Source organism: Diutina rugosa (genome assembly GCF_008704595.1).
Source record: "Diutina rugosa strain CBS 613 chromosome Unknown scaffold4_size502443, whole genome shotgun sequence".
Taxonomy (NCBI): Eukaryota; Fungi; Ascomycota; class Pichiomycetes; order Serinales; family Debaryomycetaceae; genus Diutina; species Diutina rugosa.
In genome coordinates, this window is record NW_022995100.1 from 62,305 (window position 1) to 85,567 (window position 23,263).

General features: G+C 50.8%; 10 protein-coding genes across 10 annotated transcripts; 5 read left to right on the top strand and 5 right to left on the bottom strand. All coding sequences in view use genetic code 12, as the record gives it.

Annotated features, from left to right (window-relative positions):
- Nucleotides 1-1,879: 1,879 nt before the first annotated feature.
- GIN4 (protein kinase) lies at nucleotides 1,880-7,081 on the bottom strand (the record flags this gene model as incomplete). The annotated part of the gene is made up of 1 exon (XM_034154093.1): nucleotides 1,880-7,081. The coding sequence occupies one exon, from the start codon at nucleotides 7,079-7,081 to the stop codon at nucleotides 1,880-1,882; it is 5,202 nt and encodes a 1,733-aa protein (XP_034013497.1).
- A 1,203-nt stretch (nucleotides 7,082-8,284) lies between these two features.
- DIURU_001540 (thioredoxin-like protein 1) lies at nucleotides 8,285-9,178 on the top strand (the record flags this gene model as incomplete). The annotated part of the gene is made up of 1 exon (XM_034154095.1): nucleotides 8,285-9,178. The coding sequence occupies one exon, from the start codon at nucleotides 8,285-8,287 to the stop codon at nucleotides 9,176-9,178; it is 894 nt and encodes a 297-aa protein (XP_034013498.1).
- Nucleotides 9,179-9,314: 136 nt separating this feature from the next.
- DIURU_001541 (uncharacterized protein) lies at nucleotides 9,315-9,644 on the bottom strand (the record flags this gene model as incomplete). The annotated part of the gene is made up of 1 exon (XM_034154096.1): nucleotides 9,315-9,644. The coding sequence occupies one exon, from the start codon at nucleotides 9,642-9,644 to the stop codon at nucleotides 9,315-9,317; it is 330 nt and encodes a 109-aa protein (XP_034013499.1).
- A 227-nt stretch (nucleotides 9,645-9,871) lies between these two features.
- KRR1 (ribosome biosynthesis protein) lies at nucleotides 9,872-10,801 on the top strand (the record flags this gene model as incomplete). The annotated part of the gene is made up of 1 exon (XM_034154097.1): nucleotides 9,872-10,801. One exon carries the CDS (start codon nucleotides 9,872-9,874, stop codon nucleotides 10,799-10,801), a length of 930 nt encoding a protein of 309 aa, XP_034013500.1.
- A 675-nt stretch (nucleotides 10,802-11,476) lies between these two features.
- Nucleotides 11,477-13,411, top strand: DIURU_001543 (uncharacterized protein; the record flags this gene model as incomplete). The annotated part of the gene is made up of 1 exon (XM_034154098.1): nucleotides 11,477-13,411. One exon carries the CDS (start codon nucleotides 11,477-11,479, stop codon nucleotides 13,409-13,411), a length of 1,935 nt encoding a protein of 644 aa, XP_034013501.1.
- Nucleotides 13,412-13,560: 149 nt separating this feature from the next.
- ECM42 (glutamate N-acetyltransferase) lies at nucleotides 13,561-14,847 on the bottom strand (the record flags this gene model as incomplete). The annotated part of the gene is made up of 1 exon (XM_034154099.1): nucleotides 13,561-14,847. One exon carries the CDS (start codon nucleotides 14,845-14,847, stop codon nucleotides 13,561-13,563), a length of 1,287 nt encoding a protein of 428 aa, XP_034013502.1.
- Nucleotides 14,848-15,292: 445 nt separating this feature from the next.
- DIURU_001545 (uncharacterized protein) lies at nucleotides 15,293-15,604 on the bottom strand (the record flags this gene model as incomplete). The annotated part of the gene is made up of 1 exon (XM_034154100.1): nucleotides 15,293-15,604. One exon carries the CDS (start codon nucleotides 15,602-15,604, stop codon nucleotides 15,293-15,295), a length of 312 nt encoding a protein of 103 aa, XP_034013503.1.
- A 1,171-nt stretch (nucleotides 15,605-16,775) lies between these two features.
- DIURU_001546 (uncharacterized protein) lies at nucleotides 16,776-18,434 on the bottom strand (the record flags this gene model as incomplete). Its single annotated transcript, XM_034154101.1, has 2 exons — nucleotides 16,776-18,288; nucleotides 18,400-18,434. The coding sequence occupies 2 exons, from the start codon at nucleotides 18,432-18,434 to the stop codon at nucleotides 16,776-16,778; spliced, it is 1,548 nt and encodes a 515-aa protein (XP_034013504.1).
- A 597-nt stretch (nucleotides 18,435-19,031) lies between these two features.
- AGE2 (Age2p) lies at nucleotides 19,032-20,114 on the top strand (the record flags this gene model as incomplete). The annotated part of the gene is made up of 1 exon (XM_034154102.1): nucleotides 19,032-20,114. The coding sequence occupies one exon, from the start codon at nucleotides 19,032-19,034 to the stop codon at nucleotides 20,112-20,114; it is 1,083 nt and encodes a 360-aa protein (XP_034013505.1).
- A 543-nt stretch (nucleotides 20,115-20,657) lies between these two features.
- Nucleotides 20,658-22,460, top strand: TPO5 (Tpo5p; the record flags this gene model as incomplete). Its single annotated transcript, XM_034154103.1, has 1 exon — nucleotides 20,658-22,460. One exon carries the CDS (start codon nucleotides 20,658-20,660, stop codon nucleotides 22,458-22,460), a length of 1,803 nt encoding a protein of 600 aa, XP_034013506.1.
- Between the last annotated feature and the right edge of the window lie 803 nt (nucleotides 22,461-23,263).

Sequence of the window (23,263 nt, forward strand, 5' to 3'; positions counted from 1 at the left end):
AGTGATAGTAATTGTGTAGTTGACTCTGGAAAATCTGGTCAAATGATCCAAAAAAGTATTGACATCGACGTGATTCGAACACGCGCATCTTACGATAACAGAAACCCCAACCTCACAGTCGAGAAGCTATGATAAGCTTGAGTCTGCCGCCTTAGACCACTCGGCCACAATGCCATTTGCGAATTTTTTTGGCTTTCACTTTATGGTACCAGCCAGTATATGCATGGTTTTGACTCTTCCGCAAAAATAGGTTTTATCAACGTTTGACTTAGCACCAATCAAACTTTGTGGTGCTGGTATCCCACAAGGGTACGCGCAATTGAGCTGACGCAATCCTATAGACAATTCGAGTAATGCTTCATCTTTAAGTGATAATAAAACCAGGACAATCCGTCACATCAATGCTTTAATTAGCATAGGACGGTCTGTAACATTCATTTCAGCCATAATGCTTGTCATTCGATTGCAATTGGACCTGAATAAATGACAATCCTTCATCATGATGGACAAATTGTGATGGATCTCAAAAGCTGGGACTAGCATCTCCATCCAGAGATACCAGGCTAGAACCAAACACCATGAGAAACATACCTGGCTTACGACTTGTGGCACCAGAAGTTTCACCAACAGATTACACAGAAGTAGATGATAAGGTCACATGACCAGTCCCGTCACTCAAATTGATTAGAATTCTCATTCTCAACTTTGGGGTCAACTGTCAAGGGGTTGCAGAGGATTGTTTTGATTACGGCATCCACAAGACTTTAACGATACTCATGTTACAGGGGGATCATGAAAATCGGTAAATAATTTTGGGTGAGGTACAAATGCCCAAGTTCAGTTCTAGGTCGCCAGTTCGATGAAAAGTTGTTTTCTCGAGACGTTTATCAGTATTACGTGGCCAGAAAGGAGTTGTTGACCTTGCTTGTTCTATCTCCATCAAAATTGAGCCAGGTTTTGTGTGTCTTACTGGTTTCAGTGTTGACGAGCATTATGAACAGGCCTGGCATTGCATACGGGTCACAGACTATAGAGTCCCAAAACGAACTTGGATATGTTACAGTCCTGGAAATTTTGTCGAAGCGTTCTTGAGCCAATCTCGTTGAACTGTCGGCCCCAACGGTGCTTTCGCTTCTTTATAGTGTACCTGCTATGATAAGTATTTCTCGCTCCTTGTACCAGCTCTCCTACAATGAGTGAACACCGCTTTAAGCAGCATGTGCAGCTAGCGACTAGAAACATAATGTTACCGTGTTCTTGGAGCTACACTCGCTGTTTAAAGTGCAACCATATTATGGGGTTTATTTTTTTTCACCCCTTCATCCTCGACTTTCTTTGCGATCTAATATTGTCCAAATTTTGGGTTGGCTCGAAAAGATGTGACGAATAGACGGGTATTATCAAGTGTGCATTTTGCGGATCTCTCTCTGTTTTTTTATTGTTATAACTCTTGTTGGAAGCATAATAACTGGCGATGGAAATCGTCATTATCTCTCTCTCTCTTTCTCGGTGGAATTCAGAATGTTGAAAGAAGACTTTAGTGATCTGTTTTGTCTTGGCAGATAAGCATGATCGTCGCGGGTTCGAATGGTGATGTCTGAACTGATGTTTTGCGTATGGAGAATGCCTTAACTCACTCTAAGCAACTCCATTACGATTTTTACAGTAAACATCAATGCGTTAACCATCAAATCATTGTAGACAGATTGGCACAAGGCAGTATTGCCACCGTATATACTATAGGTCTTGATTCTATCGTTTAGGCTGATTCTCACCGTTTCAGTGTTGTTGTTCCACCCACCGCTGTATTCCTCGTACCATGACGATTCTGACTTACAATTGTCTACAATTTGATGCATCATATTACTCGTTTATTTAATTAGGCTAAGCCTTCGTCTAACACTTTTTCCTTTCGTAACACCTTTTCAATCTCATTAAACAATGTGTCGCACAGCGTCTTCAGCCCCTTGACACGAGCACACACAATCAGCGACTTTTGACCATCTCCCCGGGGACTGACCTTGATCCGAAACTTGCAACTCTTCAAATTGAACTGGTTCAGTCGTGAAACACCCCCAGTAATAGTAAGACCCACTCTATCTTCGCGCAAGTCCTTTACACCAAAGTTCAGCCATTGAGTCAACAACAGCATGAGCGCGGCCAGCATCTCTGGACGTGGAAGGATGGTTTCGAAGCGACGAATATCGTCAGGATCGTGTTGGTCCAGCGAGAACCACCGGAAAAACAGCTTCTTGGGCATGTCTTCTTCCACGACGGGTTTGCGCAGACTCAAACCAGGAGTAGTATTGCGACTGGCCTGTTGAGTTTCCTCAGTAACCTTGCGAGTGCCCCACGACAACTTGCGGAAGAACAGCGATCCCGATCGGCGTTCTTCATTAACAGGCGGCTGTTGCTGTTGCCCGTCATTCGCGGTGGGGCGAACACGGTTGGTAGAATCCTGAAGAGGCTTGGTGACGTGTTCCTCTACTTTGTCAACGGCAGTTTTACCGGTTAGAGCCGGACTAGGAACCATTGTGGTGGCAGGAGAAGCTTGACCATTAGCAACAGCACCCATCTTAGGGGGAACCACTGGCAGAAGCAACAGTTGCTTACGAACCTTGGGCAAGCCCAGAGTGCCATTGGACATACCTGGTTGCTCATTCTTTTGTTGAGCATTGCCATTGACGTTGCCATTAGCATTACCATTGATACTACCATTGACATTAGGTGAAGGATTCTCATTTGACCCCATCACCTTCTGCTTCGACGGCGACTGAGCAGCGGCATCGCTCTTGGGAGCAATCACCAATGGCTTGAGACGACGACCGGTGCGTCCTGGGCCCATGGTAGAATCATTAACTCCGCGGGGCTTGGGAGCAGCGGTGGTGGCGGTGGATGCATTGGAGGCAGCCTTCGAGGACTCAGCGGCAGGGACCTTGATGGTGCCATTACCATTATTCTTCGGCAACTTGATGTGGTCAAACACGTTGGTGTCTTCTTCCTCAGTGACATTGTCAAAGTTGGGAGGCTGAGGACCGCGAGGGTGCTTATGAGTAGCAAAAGTGTACTCATCAGTGTCATCCACCGATGTGGTAGCAGTGGCGTCAGCATTAATGATGTCCAGTGCCACTGAGGGCATTTCAGTGACTTCCTGAGTATCGGTAGCCTCTTCACCCGCATCCACACGGCTTGGTCTATTCAAGCTGTCGTCAGTGACAAAATCGAAGCCATCATCTTGGTCATCCTCGTCAACATCCAATGGTCTGCGCTTACGTTCGGGCGCATCAAGTAATGAGCCTTTGTGCCCGAGAGGTACTTCGTCACCATTGATCTCTTCGGCATCGATGCTGGGCTGGTTAAATGTAAGATCGTCAAGACCATCGTTGTCTTCATTACTGTCATCGGGCAAGTTGGGAAGCTGCGACTTGGGACGGGGGCCCACCAGTTGGTAGCGAGGGTCGCGGTACTTGCGCGACACTCTCAGCGCCGTCAGATACACCAGTCCTCGTTCAGGGTGGCTGTAGGCCTGTTCACGGAACTCAAGACTATCGTAGTACAGTGCACTACGACCCTGTGTGTCACCATTGTAGTAATGCAGTTCACGGTACACCAGTTCGCGGTACTCGCCGTTTTCAACCGAATCTTCTTCTGCTTCCTCAAAGCGTTCAGCATACAGTGCTCTCGGGGCGGTGGCCAGAGCCAAGCCCGAAGTCAATGAGTTGCGGTGATTGGTGGCAGGAGCGTCCTCGTCCTTGAGAATCAGACTGAGATCACGGAACAGCTCCTTAGTCAGGTACTGCAGCAACACCAGCAAGCGCTTAGTTGAGCCCGAGAAACCTCGCAGCTTTCTCGTTACCTTGGGAATATGGACACTTGCAATAAGGGTGGGGCGGTCGTGGATACCAGCACTTTTGAAGCCATTAACTCCAGTAGCGGGATATTCCTCAGAGCCCTCAATCGCCTCGCGGGTGGCTTTACGGGCAGCAACCACCGATTGGCGTTGACGCTGCGGGTGGATTTCGGTGGTTTGGTCGCAGGTATCGTCCAGATCCTCAATGATTTCAAGATTGCCGCTGGCATCATCAGCAAGTGGAGGGGGGCCGGACACAGGGTATTGACCACGACGGACGTCGTAATCGTCAGGGTAGTAGTGAGAACCCCTGCGAGGGTCGTAGCCCGGGTCGCGAGATTCACGACGCGATGCCCGTCCTTCGCTACGTCTGCGTCCGTAGTAGCGGTCTTCCTCTTCATCAAGCTCGTCTTCAAACTCGCCGTAACTGTCGCGCTGAGTGTAGCGGTCGTAGTCATCGTATTGAGATTCGCGCTTACTCGAACGACGCTCGCGTTCACCAGACAGGACCCTTCTGTCACGGTGTTCGCCTGACAGTACCCTTCTATCGCGCTGTTCGCCTGACAGCACTCTCCGATCGCGTTGTTCGCCTAACAGCACTCTGCGGTCGCGCTTTTCGACAGGTTCATAGTCATGGCCGTCGTAGCGAGTCAGAGGGTTGCGGTAGCGGTCGCTTCCCCTACGGTCCAGCGCCAGTGAGTACCGCTGCTCATCTTCATGGATACGAGGCGTAGGCTTGCGACGACCAGCGTACAGCTTAGGCCGCTTGCCGTTGATCAACTCGTGGTCAAGAGCGTCCTTAGCCCGCTCAAGCTTATTGTTATCGTAGGCAGTCCACAAGGGGTCCAATCGCAGCACGGGGCGACGCAGAAGGTCGGGAGTAGCCCGACGAGACAGATCAGCGGAGCCTTGGCCACCAAAACGAGCGTGCTTCAATTGAGCAATTTCCTCAGGAGAGATGATCAGCGAGTCGTTGTTGGTGTCGTAGTCTTGACTGTCTTCTTTGACGATGATGGAAAGCTTCTTCAGCGACATAAGCGAGCGCCGCTTCTGTCTCTTCTTGTGCTTCTCCAATTCACGTCTAGCGATAAGTTCGGCTTCACGCTTCTTGCGCTCCTGTTCCATTAACCGTTCATACTCACGAGCCCGGCGTTCCTCTTCGTCCAAAAGCTGTTCTTCATCAGCAGTAACTTCCTCTTGGTTGAAAATCTTATCACACAATTGAGCAAAGGTTGCCAGCGTGCGCTTGGTCAGCTTATCCATATATTCCCAGTCGGTTTCCCCCGCCAATTTGGCGTAAGTCAGAAGCAACTTCATTGTGATCAGGTTACGCTTCAACCCACCGGGGTTCGCAGTCACCGGGGGAGCGCTAGCTGCCAGGCGCCGCTTCAGAGCCACCAGCATCCGGTTGCGGCTGCTCAGCTTCGAAATCTTGCCGGTTTGACCGGTTCTAAGTAAAGATTCAATCAGCTTCAGCGAGCGAATGTGGGCCAGAGCAAGCAAGTCGCGAGTGACTTCGTCAACCACGGGAGGACCGTCGCGGGGACCCTCACCGGGGGCGGGAGCCGTGGTCAGGTTGGCAAGGACCAGGCTATCATCAAACAGACCCATGGTAGCATCTTGTTTGACCACCGCCAGACCGATTCCGGCGGCAGCAGCAATACCGGCCGCCTGTTCATGAGCGATCTTATGAGCTTTGATCTGAGGTGAGTCCAGTTCCTTGATCGGCAGAGGATGACCCAGGATCTGGTGGCCGCCGTAAGAAACGGTTTGAGTGTGAGGCAACGACGGCTGGGTATCTTTGGCAATCGTCTGAGCATCGACAATCTCCTGGTAGATGTTGCGCGGCACGCCCACCAGCGATCTTTGCGTCTTGGTGTCCTTCTTCGGCAGTCTTCTCTTTGTCGGCAGCGCGCGCGGCAGCTTAATCGGCAGAATGCTATTGTCGGTACGACCACCTGCCACCGAGAGCCCGCCGCCTAATGAGTTGCGGTGGGTGCCAAGCGATGTCCTCAGCATGCGGTCGCTAGTCTGAACTACCAGCCCCAAGTATTGGAACAGCAGGGGCCGCAGAACAGCGATTTGCGATGCCCGCTTCTTTTTCGGGGTCAGTTTCAGCAGCCACAGGCCCAGCAGCGAAAGCTGGCGCAGTTTGCGTGGCAGCAGGTGGTTCAGGTCCGAGTTGTTATGACGGTAGCGCAACAATAAAGCGTAAAAGGTCTTTTCGGGATTGGCGCCGGGCTCCAATAACAGACGCACAATGTCGTCGGCGCTGCGATCCTTCCAGAGAATCATCAAATTGTCTAAGATTTGGCGGTCAATGTTCTTCTCCAGGCCCAACAGCTTGTAGGCGGTTTCGGGATGCGGCAACAGCTTGACACTAATCAAGTCCTCCAGCGAGATGGGGTATTTGTGGAGCAAGGGGTGCAGGAGTACTTTTTCAGTGGTGATACGGTCGATGGGGTCCACCGTCAACATTTGATCAATCAAGTCCTGGGCTTCGGGCGAAAGATCGTAGGGCATTTCGAAATGGCCGGCTTGCACCTTGAGCAAAAGGTTACGGATGTTTTCGTCGTCAAACGGAAGTCTGCCGGAAAGAAGGGCGAAGAGAATCACCCCACACAGCCACACGTCCAGGGCGGCCCCATGGTATTTGAGCCCCAGCACAATTTCGGGAGCGGCATAATGAGGCAGCCCACACAGCGTCTCTAACAACTTGCCGTTAGATTCTAGCGCAGCCATGCCAAAGTCGGCGAGTTTGACGTTGAGATCAGCGTCCAATAATAAGTTTTCAGGTTTCAAGTCGCGATGGCAGATGCCCAAAGCGTGGCAGTAAGCGGTCCCCAAGATGATCTGGCGGAAGTATTTGATCGCTTCTTGTTCGTGTAAAGGGCCACGCTCCACCAACAAGTCGAAAAGCTCGCCGCCTTCGACGTATTCCAACACTAAGTATAATGCTTTTGATGTTTCCCACACGTCGTAAAGCTGTAACACGTTGGGATGAGTGAGCAATTTCATGATGATGATTTCCCGCTCAATGCCGTAAGGAAGGCCGCCAGCATCGCCGTCAGGGTAGTCGTCGTTCAACTCCAGTTTCAGCACCACCTTGACGGCGGCGCGCTGGCCTGTTTGGTCATGGGTGGCGAGGAGGACTCTGCCGGTGGCGCCGCGGCCCAACGTCTTGCCCAAGCGCCACGGCCCAATCTTCTGGGGGTGGTTGTGCCCCAGCATTATCAGGGCGAGCGACGGCTGTCTCAGGTGGGTCAGCATGGCGTCGGGTCGGTAGAACTGATCGGAGTGGTACACGGTTAAAGGTAAGTTTTTTTCTCGCGTGTTGTTTTCCTGCAGGCAGGGCAAAAGCGCCCCCCCTAGACGCGTAGACACATTAACCCCTACCGCGACGGATTAGGATAATTAATTGGGGCTGGATCGGGCCAAGACGAACGAGACCTCGGGTTGGGAACCACGGTGACCGACGCAGGCCCTGGCACGACCGGACCGAAAAGTTTTACGCGTCATCTATTGTGCTGGAAAGGGAAATGAGAGAAACCTACCCCGTTTTTTAGGTTAGTTCTACGGTGACGCGACGCGGTTGCCAACGTAAATAAACCGTTGCTAGGTAGTGGTGGGCACTTGACAACGGCGAGGCTGAGAGAAAACATGAGGCTAGATTTACTGCCGATGACTGTCTAGACAATTATGTAGTCCATTGTCGTGTATAGACACTGCTGCACGGCATGAGACATTCTCATGTACATTCTCGGGCGGTGGGCCTCTGGTTCGTGCAGCCACCTACCACCATGTAGTATAGCCTCACCCATTAACCTCCGAACTCAACATTCATAATCAAAAGTAATCGATTCGGAAAGTAATGATTCCAATGGCTCTGTTCATTTTATTCAATTTCATTGTTGTTTATCTCTTCGATGTCTTGGTAGTAGGCGTACCCATACTTTGTGCACATTTTAATGAGATAAGGTGGAGGTAAATTGGTTGCTATCACGACTTGACTCTCGCTTACTTTAAGAAGCTTGAGGGTATAAATCCTACTACTGGATGACTCAAATATGTGATGTGACAAAGCTCTCTCAAATATTTACGACAAGTCTCGCAGCTAATCGCTCCAGCCCTTAAAAGTTCACTGACACTGTCGCTATGATCGAACACAAATGCTCACATTTGAATCTTTTTGAATTACAAGTTTACAGTTCAAGAAATATGTCTTATATACTCACAAAACAACGGTGACGTGGCAATATCATGTGGCATCCCTAACTAAAAAACCTACTTATCAACCTGTAGATTTTTTTGAACTAAAAGAATCGTCGTCTCAGCTTTAGTCAAATAGACTGCCATTTGATGGCAATTGAAACATCGGTTTTATCTCGCCATTATTCAAGTCGTAGTGCGAGGGTTATCTCCCCCTCACTCACCATGGCGCCTCTTGACGTGGAAACCCGTGAGGAGTTTGACTCTATCCTTGCTGAAAACAAATACGTGTTTGTTTACTGCTATTCCAATGATTATACAGAACTCAAGCGGATCACTCCCAAAGTCGAAGAGCTCGCCAACCTGGGAGACTACCCCGATGTGAAGATTATCCGGGTCAATCTTGAAACCGCCACTGAACTCAAGCAATTGGCCCAAGCGGGGAATGCCGAGGGGGAACTCAATGTCCCTACTTATTTGTTCTACGAACTTGGCAAACAAGGGACGAAACTTACCGGTGCCGACAATTACCATGAAGTCTTCGATATGATCGACCAGCTCCAAACCGATATCGACCAGCTGGGGGAGGCGCTTGAACGTCGTCCTAATGCCCTTGAACAAGGGTTTAAAGTGCTCAATCATTCCATTGACTTCCAAAAGTTTGAACAGTTCAATGTCCAGGGAGACGGGTCGCAAGTATTCAAGATTGACGTTGGAGGTGAAGGCGTGTGGCTGGATGCGGACTCTCAGCTCATGTTCTTTTTCCCCCTCAAGAATATGGTCAAGGTGCACTCGGTATTCATCAAGGCTCGTTCAGGGGTGGTTATCGATGAGGATGATGGCGAAACCGCCCAGCAACCGTCTACTATCAAATTGTGGCCTAGTTTGCCTCAATCGCTCCTGTTTGAAGAGGCTGACGCCGATAAAAATCCTGCCGATGTCCAGCTGATCACGTTTGATGGTGAATGGGCTGAGCTTAAGCTTAAGTACGTGCGTTTCCAGAAAGTGCTGCTGCTTTGTATATTTATTGATGGGGATGATGAAGATACGGTCACTCTGGTGGACCAGATTGTGATTTTGGGGGTGCCTGGAGACCCGATCCAGGCATCTGTTATCTAGGTAGCATACTGATATAGCACCTGAAACGAATCCTCATGACATGTAGACAGCCTGTATACTACCACTGAAACGTGGTTTCTCTGTAGTGAGTATCCGAAGTTGGGTAATGTCTTCATAAAACTCCACTTTGTACTAATCAGAATCCCATTTTGGTGATGAGCTCCAACTGGTCCTCGAGATCCTTGGCAGCGGCCTTATTCTTCTCCTTAGTGGCAACATCCTTTTCGTAGTCCTCTTTAAGCTCCTTGATATTGAGAGCCGTCAGCCGGGGCGGCTCCTTCTGGCGTAACGCTTCCCCTAAAAGCTGGTGGATCTCATCGACATCGGTTATGTCGGCGCTGAGCTTTTCCACCCGATGCTTCGCTGCCTTGGCATTATGTTTGGATACCTTCTTGGTGGTCTTGGCCTTGCCAACCTTAGCCTTGCCGCCTTTCCTCAGGGCATTCAGGGTCAGCTTCAGGGTCATATTGGTAGAGATGCGGTTCGCACGCTATCAATTATCTAAGGAGGAAGCAAGGATCGATAAATGAGCTAAGGAAGGAGGCTTTTTAATCTAACAGACTCTATATATATATTCAAACCATAAGAGTAGGATGAGGCTATCAAATCTAACAAATTCTGTATTATGTCGTATTTACATGACGGTTATCCCCGCTGATATAGGGTGCCGCACCCCCCTCATCGCATCTCATCATGCCTTCCACCCACGATAAGGACAAGCCCTGGGACACCCCCGATATCGACAAATGGGCTCTTGAAGAGTTCAAGCCCGAACACAACGCCCTGGGGCTCTCGTTTGCCGAAGAGCTGAATTTCGTCACCCTTTTCCCCAAGTACAGAGAAGAATATCTTCGACTGGTGTGGGCCGATGTCACCAGGGCGCTCGACTCCCACCACATCAAGTGTGAATTAAACCTTGTCGAAGGGTCGATGACGGTGAAGACCACTCCCAAAACGTTTGACCCGGCGATGATCATCAAAGCCCGTGATTTGATTAAGTTATTGGCCCGTTCGGTGCCATTCCCGCAAGCAGTTAAGATCCTCAGAGATGACATCGCCTGTGACGTGATCAAGATCGGTAACATCGTCCACAACAAGGACCGGTTTGTTAAACGGCGCCAGCGGTTAGTTGGTCCCAACGGTAACACACTTAAAGCGCTTGAGCTTTTGACCGGGTGCTATATCTTGGTACAGGGTAACACCGTCAGTGCCATGGGTCCGTTCAAGGGCCTTAAGGAGGTGAGACGCGTCGTCGAGGACTGTATGATGAACATCCACCCCATCTACTACATCAAGGAGCTCATGATCAAGCGAGAGCTCGCCAAGAAGCCCGAGTTGGCCACCGAGGACTGGCTGCGGTTCTTGCCGTCGTTTAAGAAGAGAAACGTCGCCCGCAAAAAGGTCCAGACCGCCGCCAAGAAGGAGAAGAAGGTGTACACCCCGTTCCCGCCCCAGCAACAGCCGAGAAAGGTCGATCTCCAGATGGAGCTGGGGGAGTACTTTTTGGGCGCCCGCGAAAAGAAGCTCGCCGAGCTCCGCGACAAGCGGTCCAAGCAGCAAGAGGTGCTGGAACAGAGACGCCAGGAGCGCGCCAAGGAGTTTATCGCTCCCGAGGAGGACTAGCCTCGCTCGTCACACTATATACGTTTACGTCAACTCAATACATCACGTCAATACATCATCAAATCATCCCACTACCAGATATCTTTTATCTATCACTTATCTGGTTTTGTTTGTGGCTTGACTATCCGTAAAACCCTGCCGCATCGGTTGTGGAGACAACACAAACAATGTCGGGGCCACACCACGGTAACGGCTGAAAATATGGTGCTTTGTGGCCTGGTGCGGAGCGAATCAACTGCGACTATAGGCACATGCGACATCCTGCACCATGCACTTTCCCTCGACGATGCCTGCTCGTTAATATAGGCATCGGACTCGTCCCCCCCTTTAGCCCCCACAACACCAATGGCCTCTATCTCTACCTCAACATATTAAACCCCAAATGGAACCTACATGGTGTGCCAGGGCTACCCACTGGGGCTGCAAGTCATTATCGTTTGTCGCACCGATGTCTCCACGCATCGGCGATTGTTCTCGTATTGTTTGTTTTCCCTTCTCCCACTCTCGATCGTTTTTGGCTTAGTCCACGCTGACTCGCACCTGATCTCTAATATGCACACCGGACGCCATCAAACGTGAAGCCGATTCCAGGTTAGCCCCCCAGGCCTCCATAACCACCCCTTTCCCGACATCTCCCCAAACTCCAACCGGCGCTAGCCTCTGGTCAATATAATCATGACCCAGCTAGATCGCATCATGGACTACGTCGATGCCATCAACACCCGCTCCTCCCAGATCCTCGACACTATGGACCTGGCGGCGCTGGTGATGGCTCGAATACAGATGTACCACGACAGCATCGCCGACTACGACCACGACATCGACGATATAAGGGATGTATTACTCGATAATGTCACCAGTATCCACCAGCTCAACCAGCTCTACGAGAAATGTTACCTTTTAGAAGCTAACCTCGCGTCCAACGATGGGTTCACCAATCACACCACGTTTGAGCATTTGACTACAGAGTTCCAGTACGTGGTCAAAGGGCTTGCACGAAACGATGCCTACGATGCCACCGCCACTGCTACCAACCAACGGCTGATATACCAACTTAGTGAGCTTGATTCGCCGCTACTAAATCAGCAGACAAAGCAGACAGACCAGTACGTGGACGACTCAAGCAGTCACACCCTCCACGACTCGCTGGCCGAAGATATCAACGTGGTGTCGGCGAAGCTCTCGATGCTGAATTTAAAGCTTAAGCCGATCAAATGTCACAACACTAAGGTGAACAAAAAGAAGAGCAAATACCGGCTTCTGAGTATCTATACGCTCAACCCTTTTGCAGTACCGCTGGACGTCACTACCCCTGTCATCGATAACATGGCACAGTTTAAACCTAACCCGGATTTGGACGATCTCCAAACTCCCGATATTACCCAAAATGAGTTTCCCGCTCCCGATAAAGAAGAAGGAGAGGAAGATGAAGACGACATTGAAGACAACATTGAAGAAGATGATGGCATTGTTTATGGTGTGGTACAGGACACCTCGCCGATGTTTAAACGAACGATAAGAGGTGGTGGTAAAATACTGCTACATAAGTCAGCTTCGCTACCCGATATCCTGTTTGACCAACCCTATTTAACTGACGACCATTACGAACAAGAGCCTCCGACAACTCAGCGGGAATTCCAGCGCCGTTTAGCCCATTTCATCAGCTGCAATGCTCTCCCAGACATGCCGCAATCGTCACCCGGGGGACTTAACCGTGAACCCCAATTCACTGCTTACGACGATAGTGACATCGAATCCATCTCTTCCGACGATACCTTTGGGCAGGCCCCAACGTCAGCGTCGTCGCTCACTAATCTCGACGAGTATCTCCGCAAGCTGCGAGTGGATATCAACGACGTCGCTCCTGAACTCCCCACGAAGACCAGCCTGCACGATCTGTTCCTCGACAAGCGCACCGTCACCGTGTCAGCACTGGTGTACCATACGCCTACTATCATGTGTAACACTGCTCCCATCGTCGAGCCTTCGGCAGTATGTGCTTCGTTCAGTGGTAACACTAATGGGTTTGGCAGCTCCAAGCAATTACTTTCCAGCATGATCAATCGACAACCAGCTCCCAAACGACTGCTGGCGGTGGTGACAACGTCGGTGGGGCGACTGGCTCCGGTGGCCATGGCAGGACCGCGTCCGGTGTTGTCTCCTCTGCATATTTCGCTGCTGATTTCCAACTTCTGGAACTCGTTACTGGCGTCACCGTCATCGCTGCCGACTAAGCGCAAACGACGGTCTCCCCCTCCTTCTTCCCAAAACCCTCCTCGCCTGAATCCTGCTGATGACTTGACTAATAGCTTTTTAGAGCTTATGCGACGGTCAAAGGAGAAACAGGCTCAACCATCACCACCACCTGATCGTCTACGCCAGATACAGAGTCAGCCCCGTCACGGACCAATAAAACCGGTAAACCCGTTGAGTGAAAAGCGGCGACCTATTCGTATTCCTGGAGCTATACCGGGGGCGCGGTCTCTGCTTATCATCGGTGAACGAGGGGCATTGATCAACCACGGCGAGTCTCTGATATTCCACCGCCCCCGCATGAGCCAAGTGAGGCAAAGAGCACTTTCTGAAGCCCTCTCGCAGAGCCTACAATAGGCCAAACCATGGTGTCATTAACGATAATCGAGTTTACGATTTATTGTTATGACCACCTCAATAAACTCATCTAATTACACTTGTGTATGCTCTATTATCTATACTAAGGACGCGTCATAATTTTCAATCTGTCAATATAGTAATGCTTTTTAAGACCGGTAGTCCCCGTTAATGGTGACGTACTCATGAGAAAAGTCGCAGGTCCAGAACTTAGTGCTGCTGTCACCGGTACCAAGATCAATATCAATGATCAAGTCTTCGTGGGCGAGGATTTCCGATGCACGGTCTTCGTCGACCAATTCGGGTTCACCGTTCACCAAGAGCTTCAACGGTTCCGAGCCATCGGCGGGGATAAACGACACGTTAGTGGTAGTGGGGACCACAGCGTCAGAACCGACATCGGCGTAGCCAATGGCACAGAGGATACGCCCCCAGTTAGCATCCTTACCGTACATCGCCGTCTTGAACAACGCCGAGTTGGCAATGGAGTTGGCAATCTTGTGAGCGTCTTCGAACGACGAGGCGTTGTTCACTCTCAATTCAATGAACTTGGTAGCACCTTCACCGTCACGGACCACAAGCTGAGCTAATTGTTGAGCGAATTCGGTGATCGATTGTTGAAGAGTTTCAAAAGCAGGAGTACCCACATCAATGACCGCACCACCAGCGGCACCATTAGCAATGGCAACGATGGTATCATTGGTGGACATGTCACCATCGACCGAGATCGCGTTGAACAGTCTGTCCACCGAGTAAGTAAGGATTTGCTTAAGCGCAGCGGGCGAGACGGGAGCATCGGTGACGAAAAACCCAAGGAGAGTGGCCATATTGGGACAGATCATCCCGGCACCTTTACACAAACCAGCCAAGGTGTAGGTAGTGCCATCCACTTCGAATTGCTTGGACACGAGCTTGGGGAAGGTATCAGTGGTGCATAAGGCGGTGGCACAGTTGAGCCAGTGAGCATGGTCACTGCCCAAGTTCTCCAAACCCAAACGAGGAATACCCGACAAAATGTTATCGATCGGCAAGTTTTGGCCAATCACACCCGTAGACATCACGAGCGTCAGGTTGGGTCCGTCTTCGAAGATGGCATCGGTCACCTTGACCATATCTTCAGCGTCCTTCATCCCCTGGGCCCCGGTGACGGCGTTGGCGTTACCAGAGTTGACGATGATCGAGTTGATGTGTTGGTTGTGCTTTTCGTCAACGATCCGTCTCAGCACTTGCACAGGAGCCGCCTTGAACTTGTTCTTGGTGAACACTGCTGCCGCGACCCCATCCTTAGAGTGAGTGTTATGAAGCATGGCAAGATCGAGCGATTTGCCATCTTTCTTAACCCCACAGTGGATACCGCCAACAGCAAACCCCTTAGGGTAAGTGCCCAGCTCGGGAACGAACCGAGCGGCCTTGGATAGAGTTCTGATGAATCGCATGATGACTCAACTCACTTGTGGAGAATACGCGATCGATGAGTCGCAGATAGCGGGAAAGTGCAGGAAGTGAAGATCGGGTGCAAAACACTTTTTATGGCATGACATACAAGTGACTCACTCTTTTGCTGATTCAAAGAGGGGTAAGTAACCTATAGTATTTAGTGATTTTTGGAAGGCAATCGTAATCAGAAGGGACGTATCTACATCATCGGTATGAACTAAAACGAGCGAAATTTCGAAAATACGATCTGTCGATCATAGGATGAACAGATCGAGTCAATCTTTTATTAGGTGATAGTTTCGAGTTAACTTCCTGATACCAGTTTCACATCTACACCTTTTTGGCCGGATTTTATATTTTTTTATAGATCAACACAAAAGCCTCCTCCAGACAACAAGTCGAAGGGGTAATTCAAATCCCAAGGGATTAGGGACCAAAGACCGCTTAAGCGGTGCCCAACCAACCGGTGAAGCAACCCCAGATGGCAGCGGCAATAGCACCAGCGGGACCCAAGGGGTTGTTGAGAGCGGGACCTTGTTGTTGGCCACCTTGTTCTTCTTGCACAACGGTGGTGCCAGAGCCGCCTTGAGAGCCACCTTGGACGCCACCTTGGACACCACCTTGGCCTTGGGCACCACCTTGGACACCACCTTGGCCGCCGTAAACGGCGCCGTTGGCGGCGTCATCAGCAACAGCCGAGGGGGCAGCGATAGCCAAAGAGGCAACAGTGAGAACAGCGACAGTCTTGAATTGCATTGTTAAACGAGTGAGTAGTGAAGTGAAGAACAAACTCAGGAAATATGGTGGTGTATTTATACCAATTTCCTGGTGAGTTTCAATTACCCCTGGTGATCCCTAGGGAGCTGAAAACAGATTCTCCACTGCTGAAAACAGGTCTGGTATAAGCTTAATGCAGCCGAGCTCGTGAGGGTCGCCTCGAGGTGGTATCCGACTGCATTAGCTGGATCATGGCCCGTTTATTAGTTTCTGAGGGCGGTACACCGCTGGGGCAAAAGGTGGGGGAACCGGTAGACATGTCTGACACCTGGTGGCACCTTTATTGCTTTGGCGACTTGAATCGGTGAATCTGATCTGGAGAGGCTTGTCTAAGGGCCCTGAGGCATTATCGTTTATCTCGCCGTGTCAACCGTGCATGGTGCCCCTACATTTAGCGCGGTTGTCAAAGACGCCACAAAAACAAACCGCCACACCGCGATTTGTTTATCTCATGCACTAATCGGAAGCGACGACGACACCATGATTATCCCGAGCCACCACGGGGTGTGAGATGTAAGAATGTAGTCAATCCGTTGACTATACCAGGGTTCTCGTTAGGCTTCACTAGGCCTTAATTACGTACTTTTTGAGATGTTGCAAATCCTCATTCATCAAATACATTTGTCCCAACTTTGTGGTGGCAGTTAACCTTGGCTTTTTGGTTTAGTGTCTACTGTTTATTTCTCGTGCCACACTATGCCGTTATAACCGGCTTAGAGTGCCATCGAACCTAAATTTACTCGCCTCAATTTTTCATTTTTGGAAAGTGAGGCGAGGCCAGTACCGCCTTGGCCCCCATCGAACGGTAACTAGGGATGTCTTGGCTCTGTACTCTATTGCGACCAGCACCTCGTTTACTCCTCCACATTTCCAACTCTTTCCCCATGACCACAATCATTTCCAACGATTATTCACTGAGCTAAATAAAAGACTACCGCACCACGTAAATCTAGATAAGCCTCGAGGCCAGGTCAGATCCGTACCTGAATTGCGAATATTGCCTCGCAAAAAAATATCTCCCAAAGCGATTCCTCCCGAGTCCAGTGAGGTACCGCTGCCAAATGTGAGGCATAGTGGTTGCATCAATTTGTCTACAATTCTGCTTAATCGACGTTTATTTCTCGCAAATCACACAAACGTAACTCGTCTCCTACTTTCGGTAAGGGTGGTACCCACGACGGTCGCGGTCACGGTCACCGCCACCGCCACCACCGCCAGACCGACGGCTGCGGCTGCGGCCACCACGGGGGCCCAGAGGTCTCCCGGAACGAGGCCCCTTAGGAGGACCACCCCGGTCACGGTCCCGGTCACGCGAGCCCAGCTGGTAGTCACGAGGAGGGTCACGACGAGCACCACGGGCACCGCCGTAGCGGTCGTTGCCGAAACCGCCACGAGACTGCTGGGCGTTGTTATTGCGGCCAGAATCACTTGAATCATTGTTACCTTGCTGATCAGAGTACGCGGAGGCACTAGGTGCTTGACCTTGGTGCCCCTCTTCTTGTTGTTGAGGGTTAAGCGGCTGTTCTTGCGCGTCGCCGGTTTGCCCGTCGCCGCCAGCCGCCGCTTGTTGTTGTTGGTACATATACCATTGCTGCATACGTTGCCAGTACTCCTGCATCATTTCGGGACTGACACCTTGGGGGTACGCCCCCATGCCGGGGAATTGCATCCCGTTGATGGCGAACCCTTGGTTGTACTGTTGCTGCTGCTGTTGCTGCTGCTGGTGGTAGGGAGTGTGGCCGTGGCCGCCCCGAGGTTCGGCGCGCTTCACTTCCATCAGCTTCCCTTTAAGCGTCAAATACTTATTTACCGTAACTCGATCGACGGCGTCGGGAGAGTCGTAGGTGATAAACCCAAACCCTCTCAGCCGGCCAGTATCTTTGTCTACCATCAATTGGGCGTCGATGATCAGGCCAAACTGAGAGAAGAACTGGTGGAACTCCTCCTCGTTGACCATGGGGTCGATCCCCCCGACGAAAATCTTACCAATCCGGTCCTGCTCGTCTTTGGCAATCGCCCGCTTGGGGTCAATAAGCTTGCCGTCCAAAATGTGGTCCTGCTTGATCACGTCTTCCACCAGCTTGGGGTCGGCAAACGTCAAGAAACCAAAACCCCGCGACTTGCCGGTGTTATTGTCCCGCATAATCGTGTGGTCGACCACCTCACCGAACTTACTGAAGTAGGCTTTGAGCCCTTCCTCCGTAGTATCCCAGTTAAGCCCCCCAATAAACATTTTACCAGTATCACGGCCAATATTACTCGGCTGGTGGAACTGAGGCGCCGGCAGGAACTGCTGCAGCTGGTTGAAGTTGCCGCCAAAATTAGGCTGCTGGGGTTGTTGTGGTTGTTGCGGTTGTTGGGGTTGTTGATATTGTTGTTGCAGTTGGTCACCGTACTGTTGCTGTTGCGGTTGCCCAACGGCACCAGCACCAAACGCCGGGGGAACAGGCGACGCTGAGGGCGCCGCCGTGTCGACTATCGGCGGAGTGGAGTTACCAGTCACGGGAGGAGTGGCCAGCGGTTCGTTCAGAGGCGCCGCCGGGGTTGAATCCGTCGGGTTGGTCTCAGTAGTAGCAGCGGGGGTTGCCGTCAGCGGTTCGGCAGAAGCCGAGGTTTCTTCGGGCTTCGTCTCAACAGCATCGTCACCATTGTCGTCGTCAGCACTAAAACTGTTAGTATGTCCATTTTGTAATCAATTGATGTCTGGGTGTAAGTAGTTTTGCTTGCAAGGTCATCGCCAGGGCCATCGGAAGGGTCGGGAAAGGTCAACGTACTAGATATCATCGAAAATCGCCTCGTCGTCAGACATAATACCTATCTAGCTATTCTAACTATAGGAAGGATAAGTACTTTTATTGGGCTACCAATCTAAACACCCTATGTCCAAAGTTATGGCGTGGCCACCGACGAGGGGCGAACGTCGAAAGCGTGCTCGGGGTGCGAATCCTGCAGGCAGCCGCCAGCCGGCCGCGACACGGCAATCACAGAGAAAACATAGGTAACGGATGGTAGAGCGAACACATTAGGGATTCTGGTTCAGATTTTGAATATAATGGTTTGATAATTGCTCTTCATATCCCATGGTCATGCTGACGTATACTTTTCCTAAACCAGACATTTGTGTTGTTACTTTTGGTATGGTTCGTGTACATCACGTGGCATCGTCTCGTGTGCTCGAAGTTTCGACTGGCGCCTCACCATAACACGCCAGATCACTCTACATTCCCACAACCACCCCTAAATTTCGAAATAACTAACCCTGATCCGACCACTCTGATACGACACCATCCTCTCTCTTCATCCCTATCAAATTAAACCCCTCAACATCGCTTATCCCAGCGCGATCCCTCGGCGGGCTAAGGCGATGTGGCCTCACGCGAAACGAAAAACCACGTCGCCGTACCCCATGTCAGCGTTACCGTCCTCCAAGAAGACCCACTCGGAGAAACACAAGCAGATATTCCGGCAGCTTCTTAGGGAGGAGCCCAACAAGCAGTGTGCCGACTGCAAGGTGCTGAAAAACCCACGCTGGGCCTCGTGGTCCCTCGGGTGCTTTTTGTGTATCCGGTGTCTGGGGATCCACCGAGGCATGGGCACCCACATCTCCAAGGTGAAGCTGGTGGACTTGGACGCCTGGACCGACGACCAGGTAGAAAACATGATCAAGTGGGGCAACGCCAAGTGCAACGCGTTCTGGGAGCTGAAGTTGCCGGCTAACTACGTCCCCGACGCGCTGAAGATCGAAAACTACATCAGAACCAAGTACGACTTGAAGAAATGGGCGGCGCTGACGACTATCCCTGACCCTCTCACCATGAAGACCCCCACCCCGCTGGCAGCGACGCTGGCGCCTGCTCCGACCTCGGCGCTGACCCTGTCCAGAGCCTCGGCCCCGCAAAAGTCGGCGGCACCATCGCAGGCACTGAACTCGGCAAACCTTTTGGATGACCTCTTCCTGCTGCCAGCACCCACGCCTCCGGCTCAACCAGCTCAACCTCAACCTCACAGAGCGGCGTCCACTCACAAAGCCCCCGTTCAGCAAACCCCGACGCCCCCGCGGCCTCAGTCTACTGGTAGCTCGATGGGGTCGAGACCCGATCTTAAAAAGCTGATCTTATCTTTATACTCGTCGCCACTGGCGCTGTCGTCTTCATTTGTCCAACAATCCTACTCGCCTCCAGCGCAGCCCCAGTCGCCCTACCAACAACCCCAATCGTACCTGCTGAGCACTCTCAACTCGGTAACGAGCTCGTTGAACGGCTTGAGCTTCTCGTCGTCTCAGCAACCCCAACAGTCGGTAACTCCCAAACAGTCGGTGGCTCCTCAAGCGCCTCCTCAACCGAAGCCCCAGCCGAAGCCCCAACCGTCATGGAACAACGAATGGTCCGACGTGCCTCTGGGAGGATGGTCGCTGACCCCGCCGGCAGCGAAACCAGCGGTGAACTTGAACGGTCTCGACGACGATCTCTTCAAGAACGTGTGGAGTTAGACTCGTTGTCGTTGAAACTACACCAATCTCCGTATCTATTCAACTATACTAATGCATATTCTACATTCTAATACATTTTAGAGGACTATTTCTAGGCATGAACAAGATTCTTGGGTATGGTAGCTAGCAGTTGCCACACTTAATGGAGCACGTGTGGTCGCGAGCACTGGCACCATATAGTGTGCGCGAAAAAAATCAGTAGATCGGGTAACGGTGCTTTTCTTGTCAAGTCGCTGATGCTAATGACACCCCTCAGCTTCGCCTCCTATTTCCCCCGTATTGCTCAAACCATGTCACTAGCATAGTTCATAGCGACAACAGCAAATGCTGCTCTCTTAAATAACTTCTCATTACCCAATTCGTCGGCTAAATCGCTCACATCTCGGACCTTGGCTATCCCTTCTTAGTGTCGGTAGCCCCTGCACACAATCGTCAGCATGTCTGTCTCTCCTGTCACCGCACTCGGGCTGCGACACGACTTATCGCCTGCCGCGAGTTATATTAGCTACTGCGACCTAACGGACGGGGAGTGATTCCATTGACATGTCAGACGAAGGCTACGCTCGGCTCCCTGGCATCGAGCAGGTGAGCCGGGTGGCACATAGTGCTATAAATCGTCTCCAAGAAGAAGCGGTACAGCTCTCTCACACCCCGGCCGGACGAGTCATCGCCACCATTCTCGAGGATGACGACGCCGAGGAGCGCGTGGAACACTTCCGCTACCAACAGGATCTCGAGCGGAAACTCACGGTGACCCTGGTCATCGGGTTGGGGTTCACGGTGATGGGGGTCCCCTTTGGCATCTCCCTGACCCTCGGCATCCTGCTTATATGTGGCGGCAACGTCACGTTACTTTACGGGTGGGCAGTAGTGTCGTTCTTCTCGACCATGGTGGTGCTCAGTCTTTCAGAGATCATTCTGAAGTACCCTTCAGCCGGGGGTGTCTACCACATGAGTGCGATCTTGCTGAGCGACCGCCATTCGCGCGCCAGTCTGTGGTTTACCGGTTGGCTTTTGCTCATTGGCAACTGGACCTACGCCGTGCTGATCATGTTTGCCGGCTCCCAGTTCATTCTCTCGGTGTTGGGGATGCACAACTTCGACCTTGCCGGTAACGTGTTCCTTACGTTGTTGGTTTATTTCATCATCTTGGCCCTCAGCGGCTTCATCATTTACAAGTTCTCACGCCACCTCGAACGGATCAACAAGGCGTGCATTTATTGGACCATCTACACGGTGCTCGCCATTGACTTCATGCTCATGTTCTACCTGCGATCGCACAACTCGCCGAAGGAGATCTTGACGGCATTCGACAACTCGCGCAGCGGCTGGCCCGACGCCATGGCGTTCATTGTTGGTCTCCAGGCAGGTTCATTCACCATGAGTGGCTACGGTATGATTTTCAGTCTTTCCGACGAAGTGAAGAACCCGGAAAAGAATATGCCCAAAGGCGCTGTTAGTGCCATCTTGATGGCTACGGTGGTGGGTTTCATTTTCATCATCCCCATCTTAACGGTTCTCCCGTCCATGGATCAATTACTCGATAAGAACCCCAACATCATGCCCATCGATCTTGTGTTCCACATTGCCACCGAGTCATACATCATCCTGACCCTTTTAGCCATTTTGTTAGTGGGGACCGTCATCTTCCAACTGATTGGGGCCTTGACTACCGCCTCGCGTACGGTATACGCTCTCGCTCGTGATGGCGCGTTGCCCTACAAAGAGAAGTTTGTCACCGTTGATAGCGTCGAGGAGTATAAGATGCCTAAAAACGCTCTTTTCCTCCTGATGGTGGTTACGGCCATCGTGCTGTTGTTATCATTGGTGCTGACGCTGGCGTTTAGTGCATTTTTGGGGGCACTGGTGATGTCCTTGGCATTGGCTAACGGTATTCCAATTTTCATCAGTATGTTACACGGACGCAAAAAGGTGAAAGGGCTGGGGTTCCGGTTACGCTACTTTGGCTGGATTGTCAACTTTTTGGCGGTATTGTGGGTGTTTGCCCTGGTGGGAATTTTGTGTCTCCCCGTGGTGATAAGGGGGCTTAACGCGGTTAATATGAATTGGGCGTCGTTGGTGGTAGCAGCATTTGTTGCTGTCGCTCTGGTCGGATGGTTGGCTTATGGGAAAAAAGGGTTTGTCGGCCCCGAGTTGGACACTGACTATATTAACGAGCTCGAGCAGTACGAGCTTGCCGATGAACTGAACTCGGTCGAGGTCGACTTGGCGAGCAATTTTGACGATGATGCTACCATGTTTAACAACGATGAGCTTGATTTAGGTGGTACTGAGGGCGAAGTGGACGATCCATTGGCGAAACGACAAGTAATCTTCACGGCCTAGAGGATATTTATAGATACATAGACATAGACATTGATATCAGGCTAAAGAGCTTCTCTGTTTATTTCCTTGTTTAATGCTTAAGCGTGATATACTATAACGGCTCATTGCAGTTGCATCCGATGTTCAAGACGCCTTGCAAGGGGTGGAAGGACAATATGATGGCCTGTACGCTTTAGACTGTACTGATTCGCGAATTCAAGATAGCCTCGTGAGGAAGATACTTACCTCGGCGTGTATGTTAACTTCAAGAAATTACTTGTCTACGGCGTTTCATTAGAGTGAGGGTGGCAGTGCTGAATATATTGAGCTGAATGTGTTCTGCTTAGCTTGTCACGACTAAATCAAGTTGCAAACCCTGCGCTCCGGATTGGTAACAGAAGTATTTCCTGTATATAATAGACCACATTGCTCGTCTAAAATTATTTCAAGTTTTTTTTTCAAATTTTTCAAGCTTTCAACAGATTTTTTTCCCTAAAGTTCTTTCCTTTTGATATACTATTATTAAAATTTTACAAATTACGATGGTGATATCTTCATTCACTCATAGTGGTATGTCGGAGAATAGCACGAAGCATTAAGCGGTACGTAACAATTGTTACCAATCCGGAATCATGTACCGGACTGCATGGCAGTATACAGGATATCAAAGTCGTTAACGTATACTATGCGTTTGTGTCCTACACATGAAGCCATGAGATGGTTGACTATAAGCAAAGTATTGTTGATCTCTCTCAGTTCAAGAAAACCACGATACGCAACATCGCCATTCGAACCGTACACCACAATGTTGCTTCAACACGATA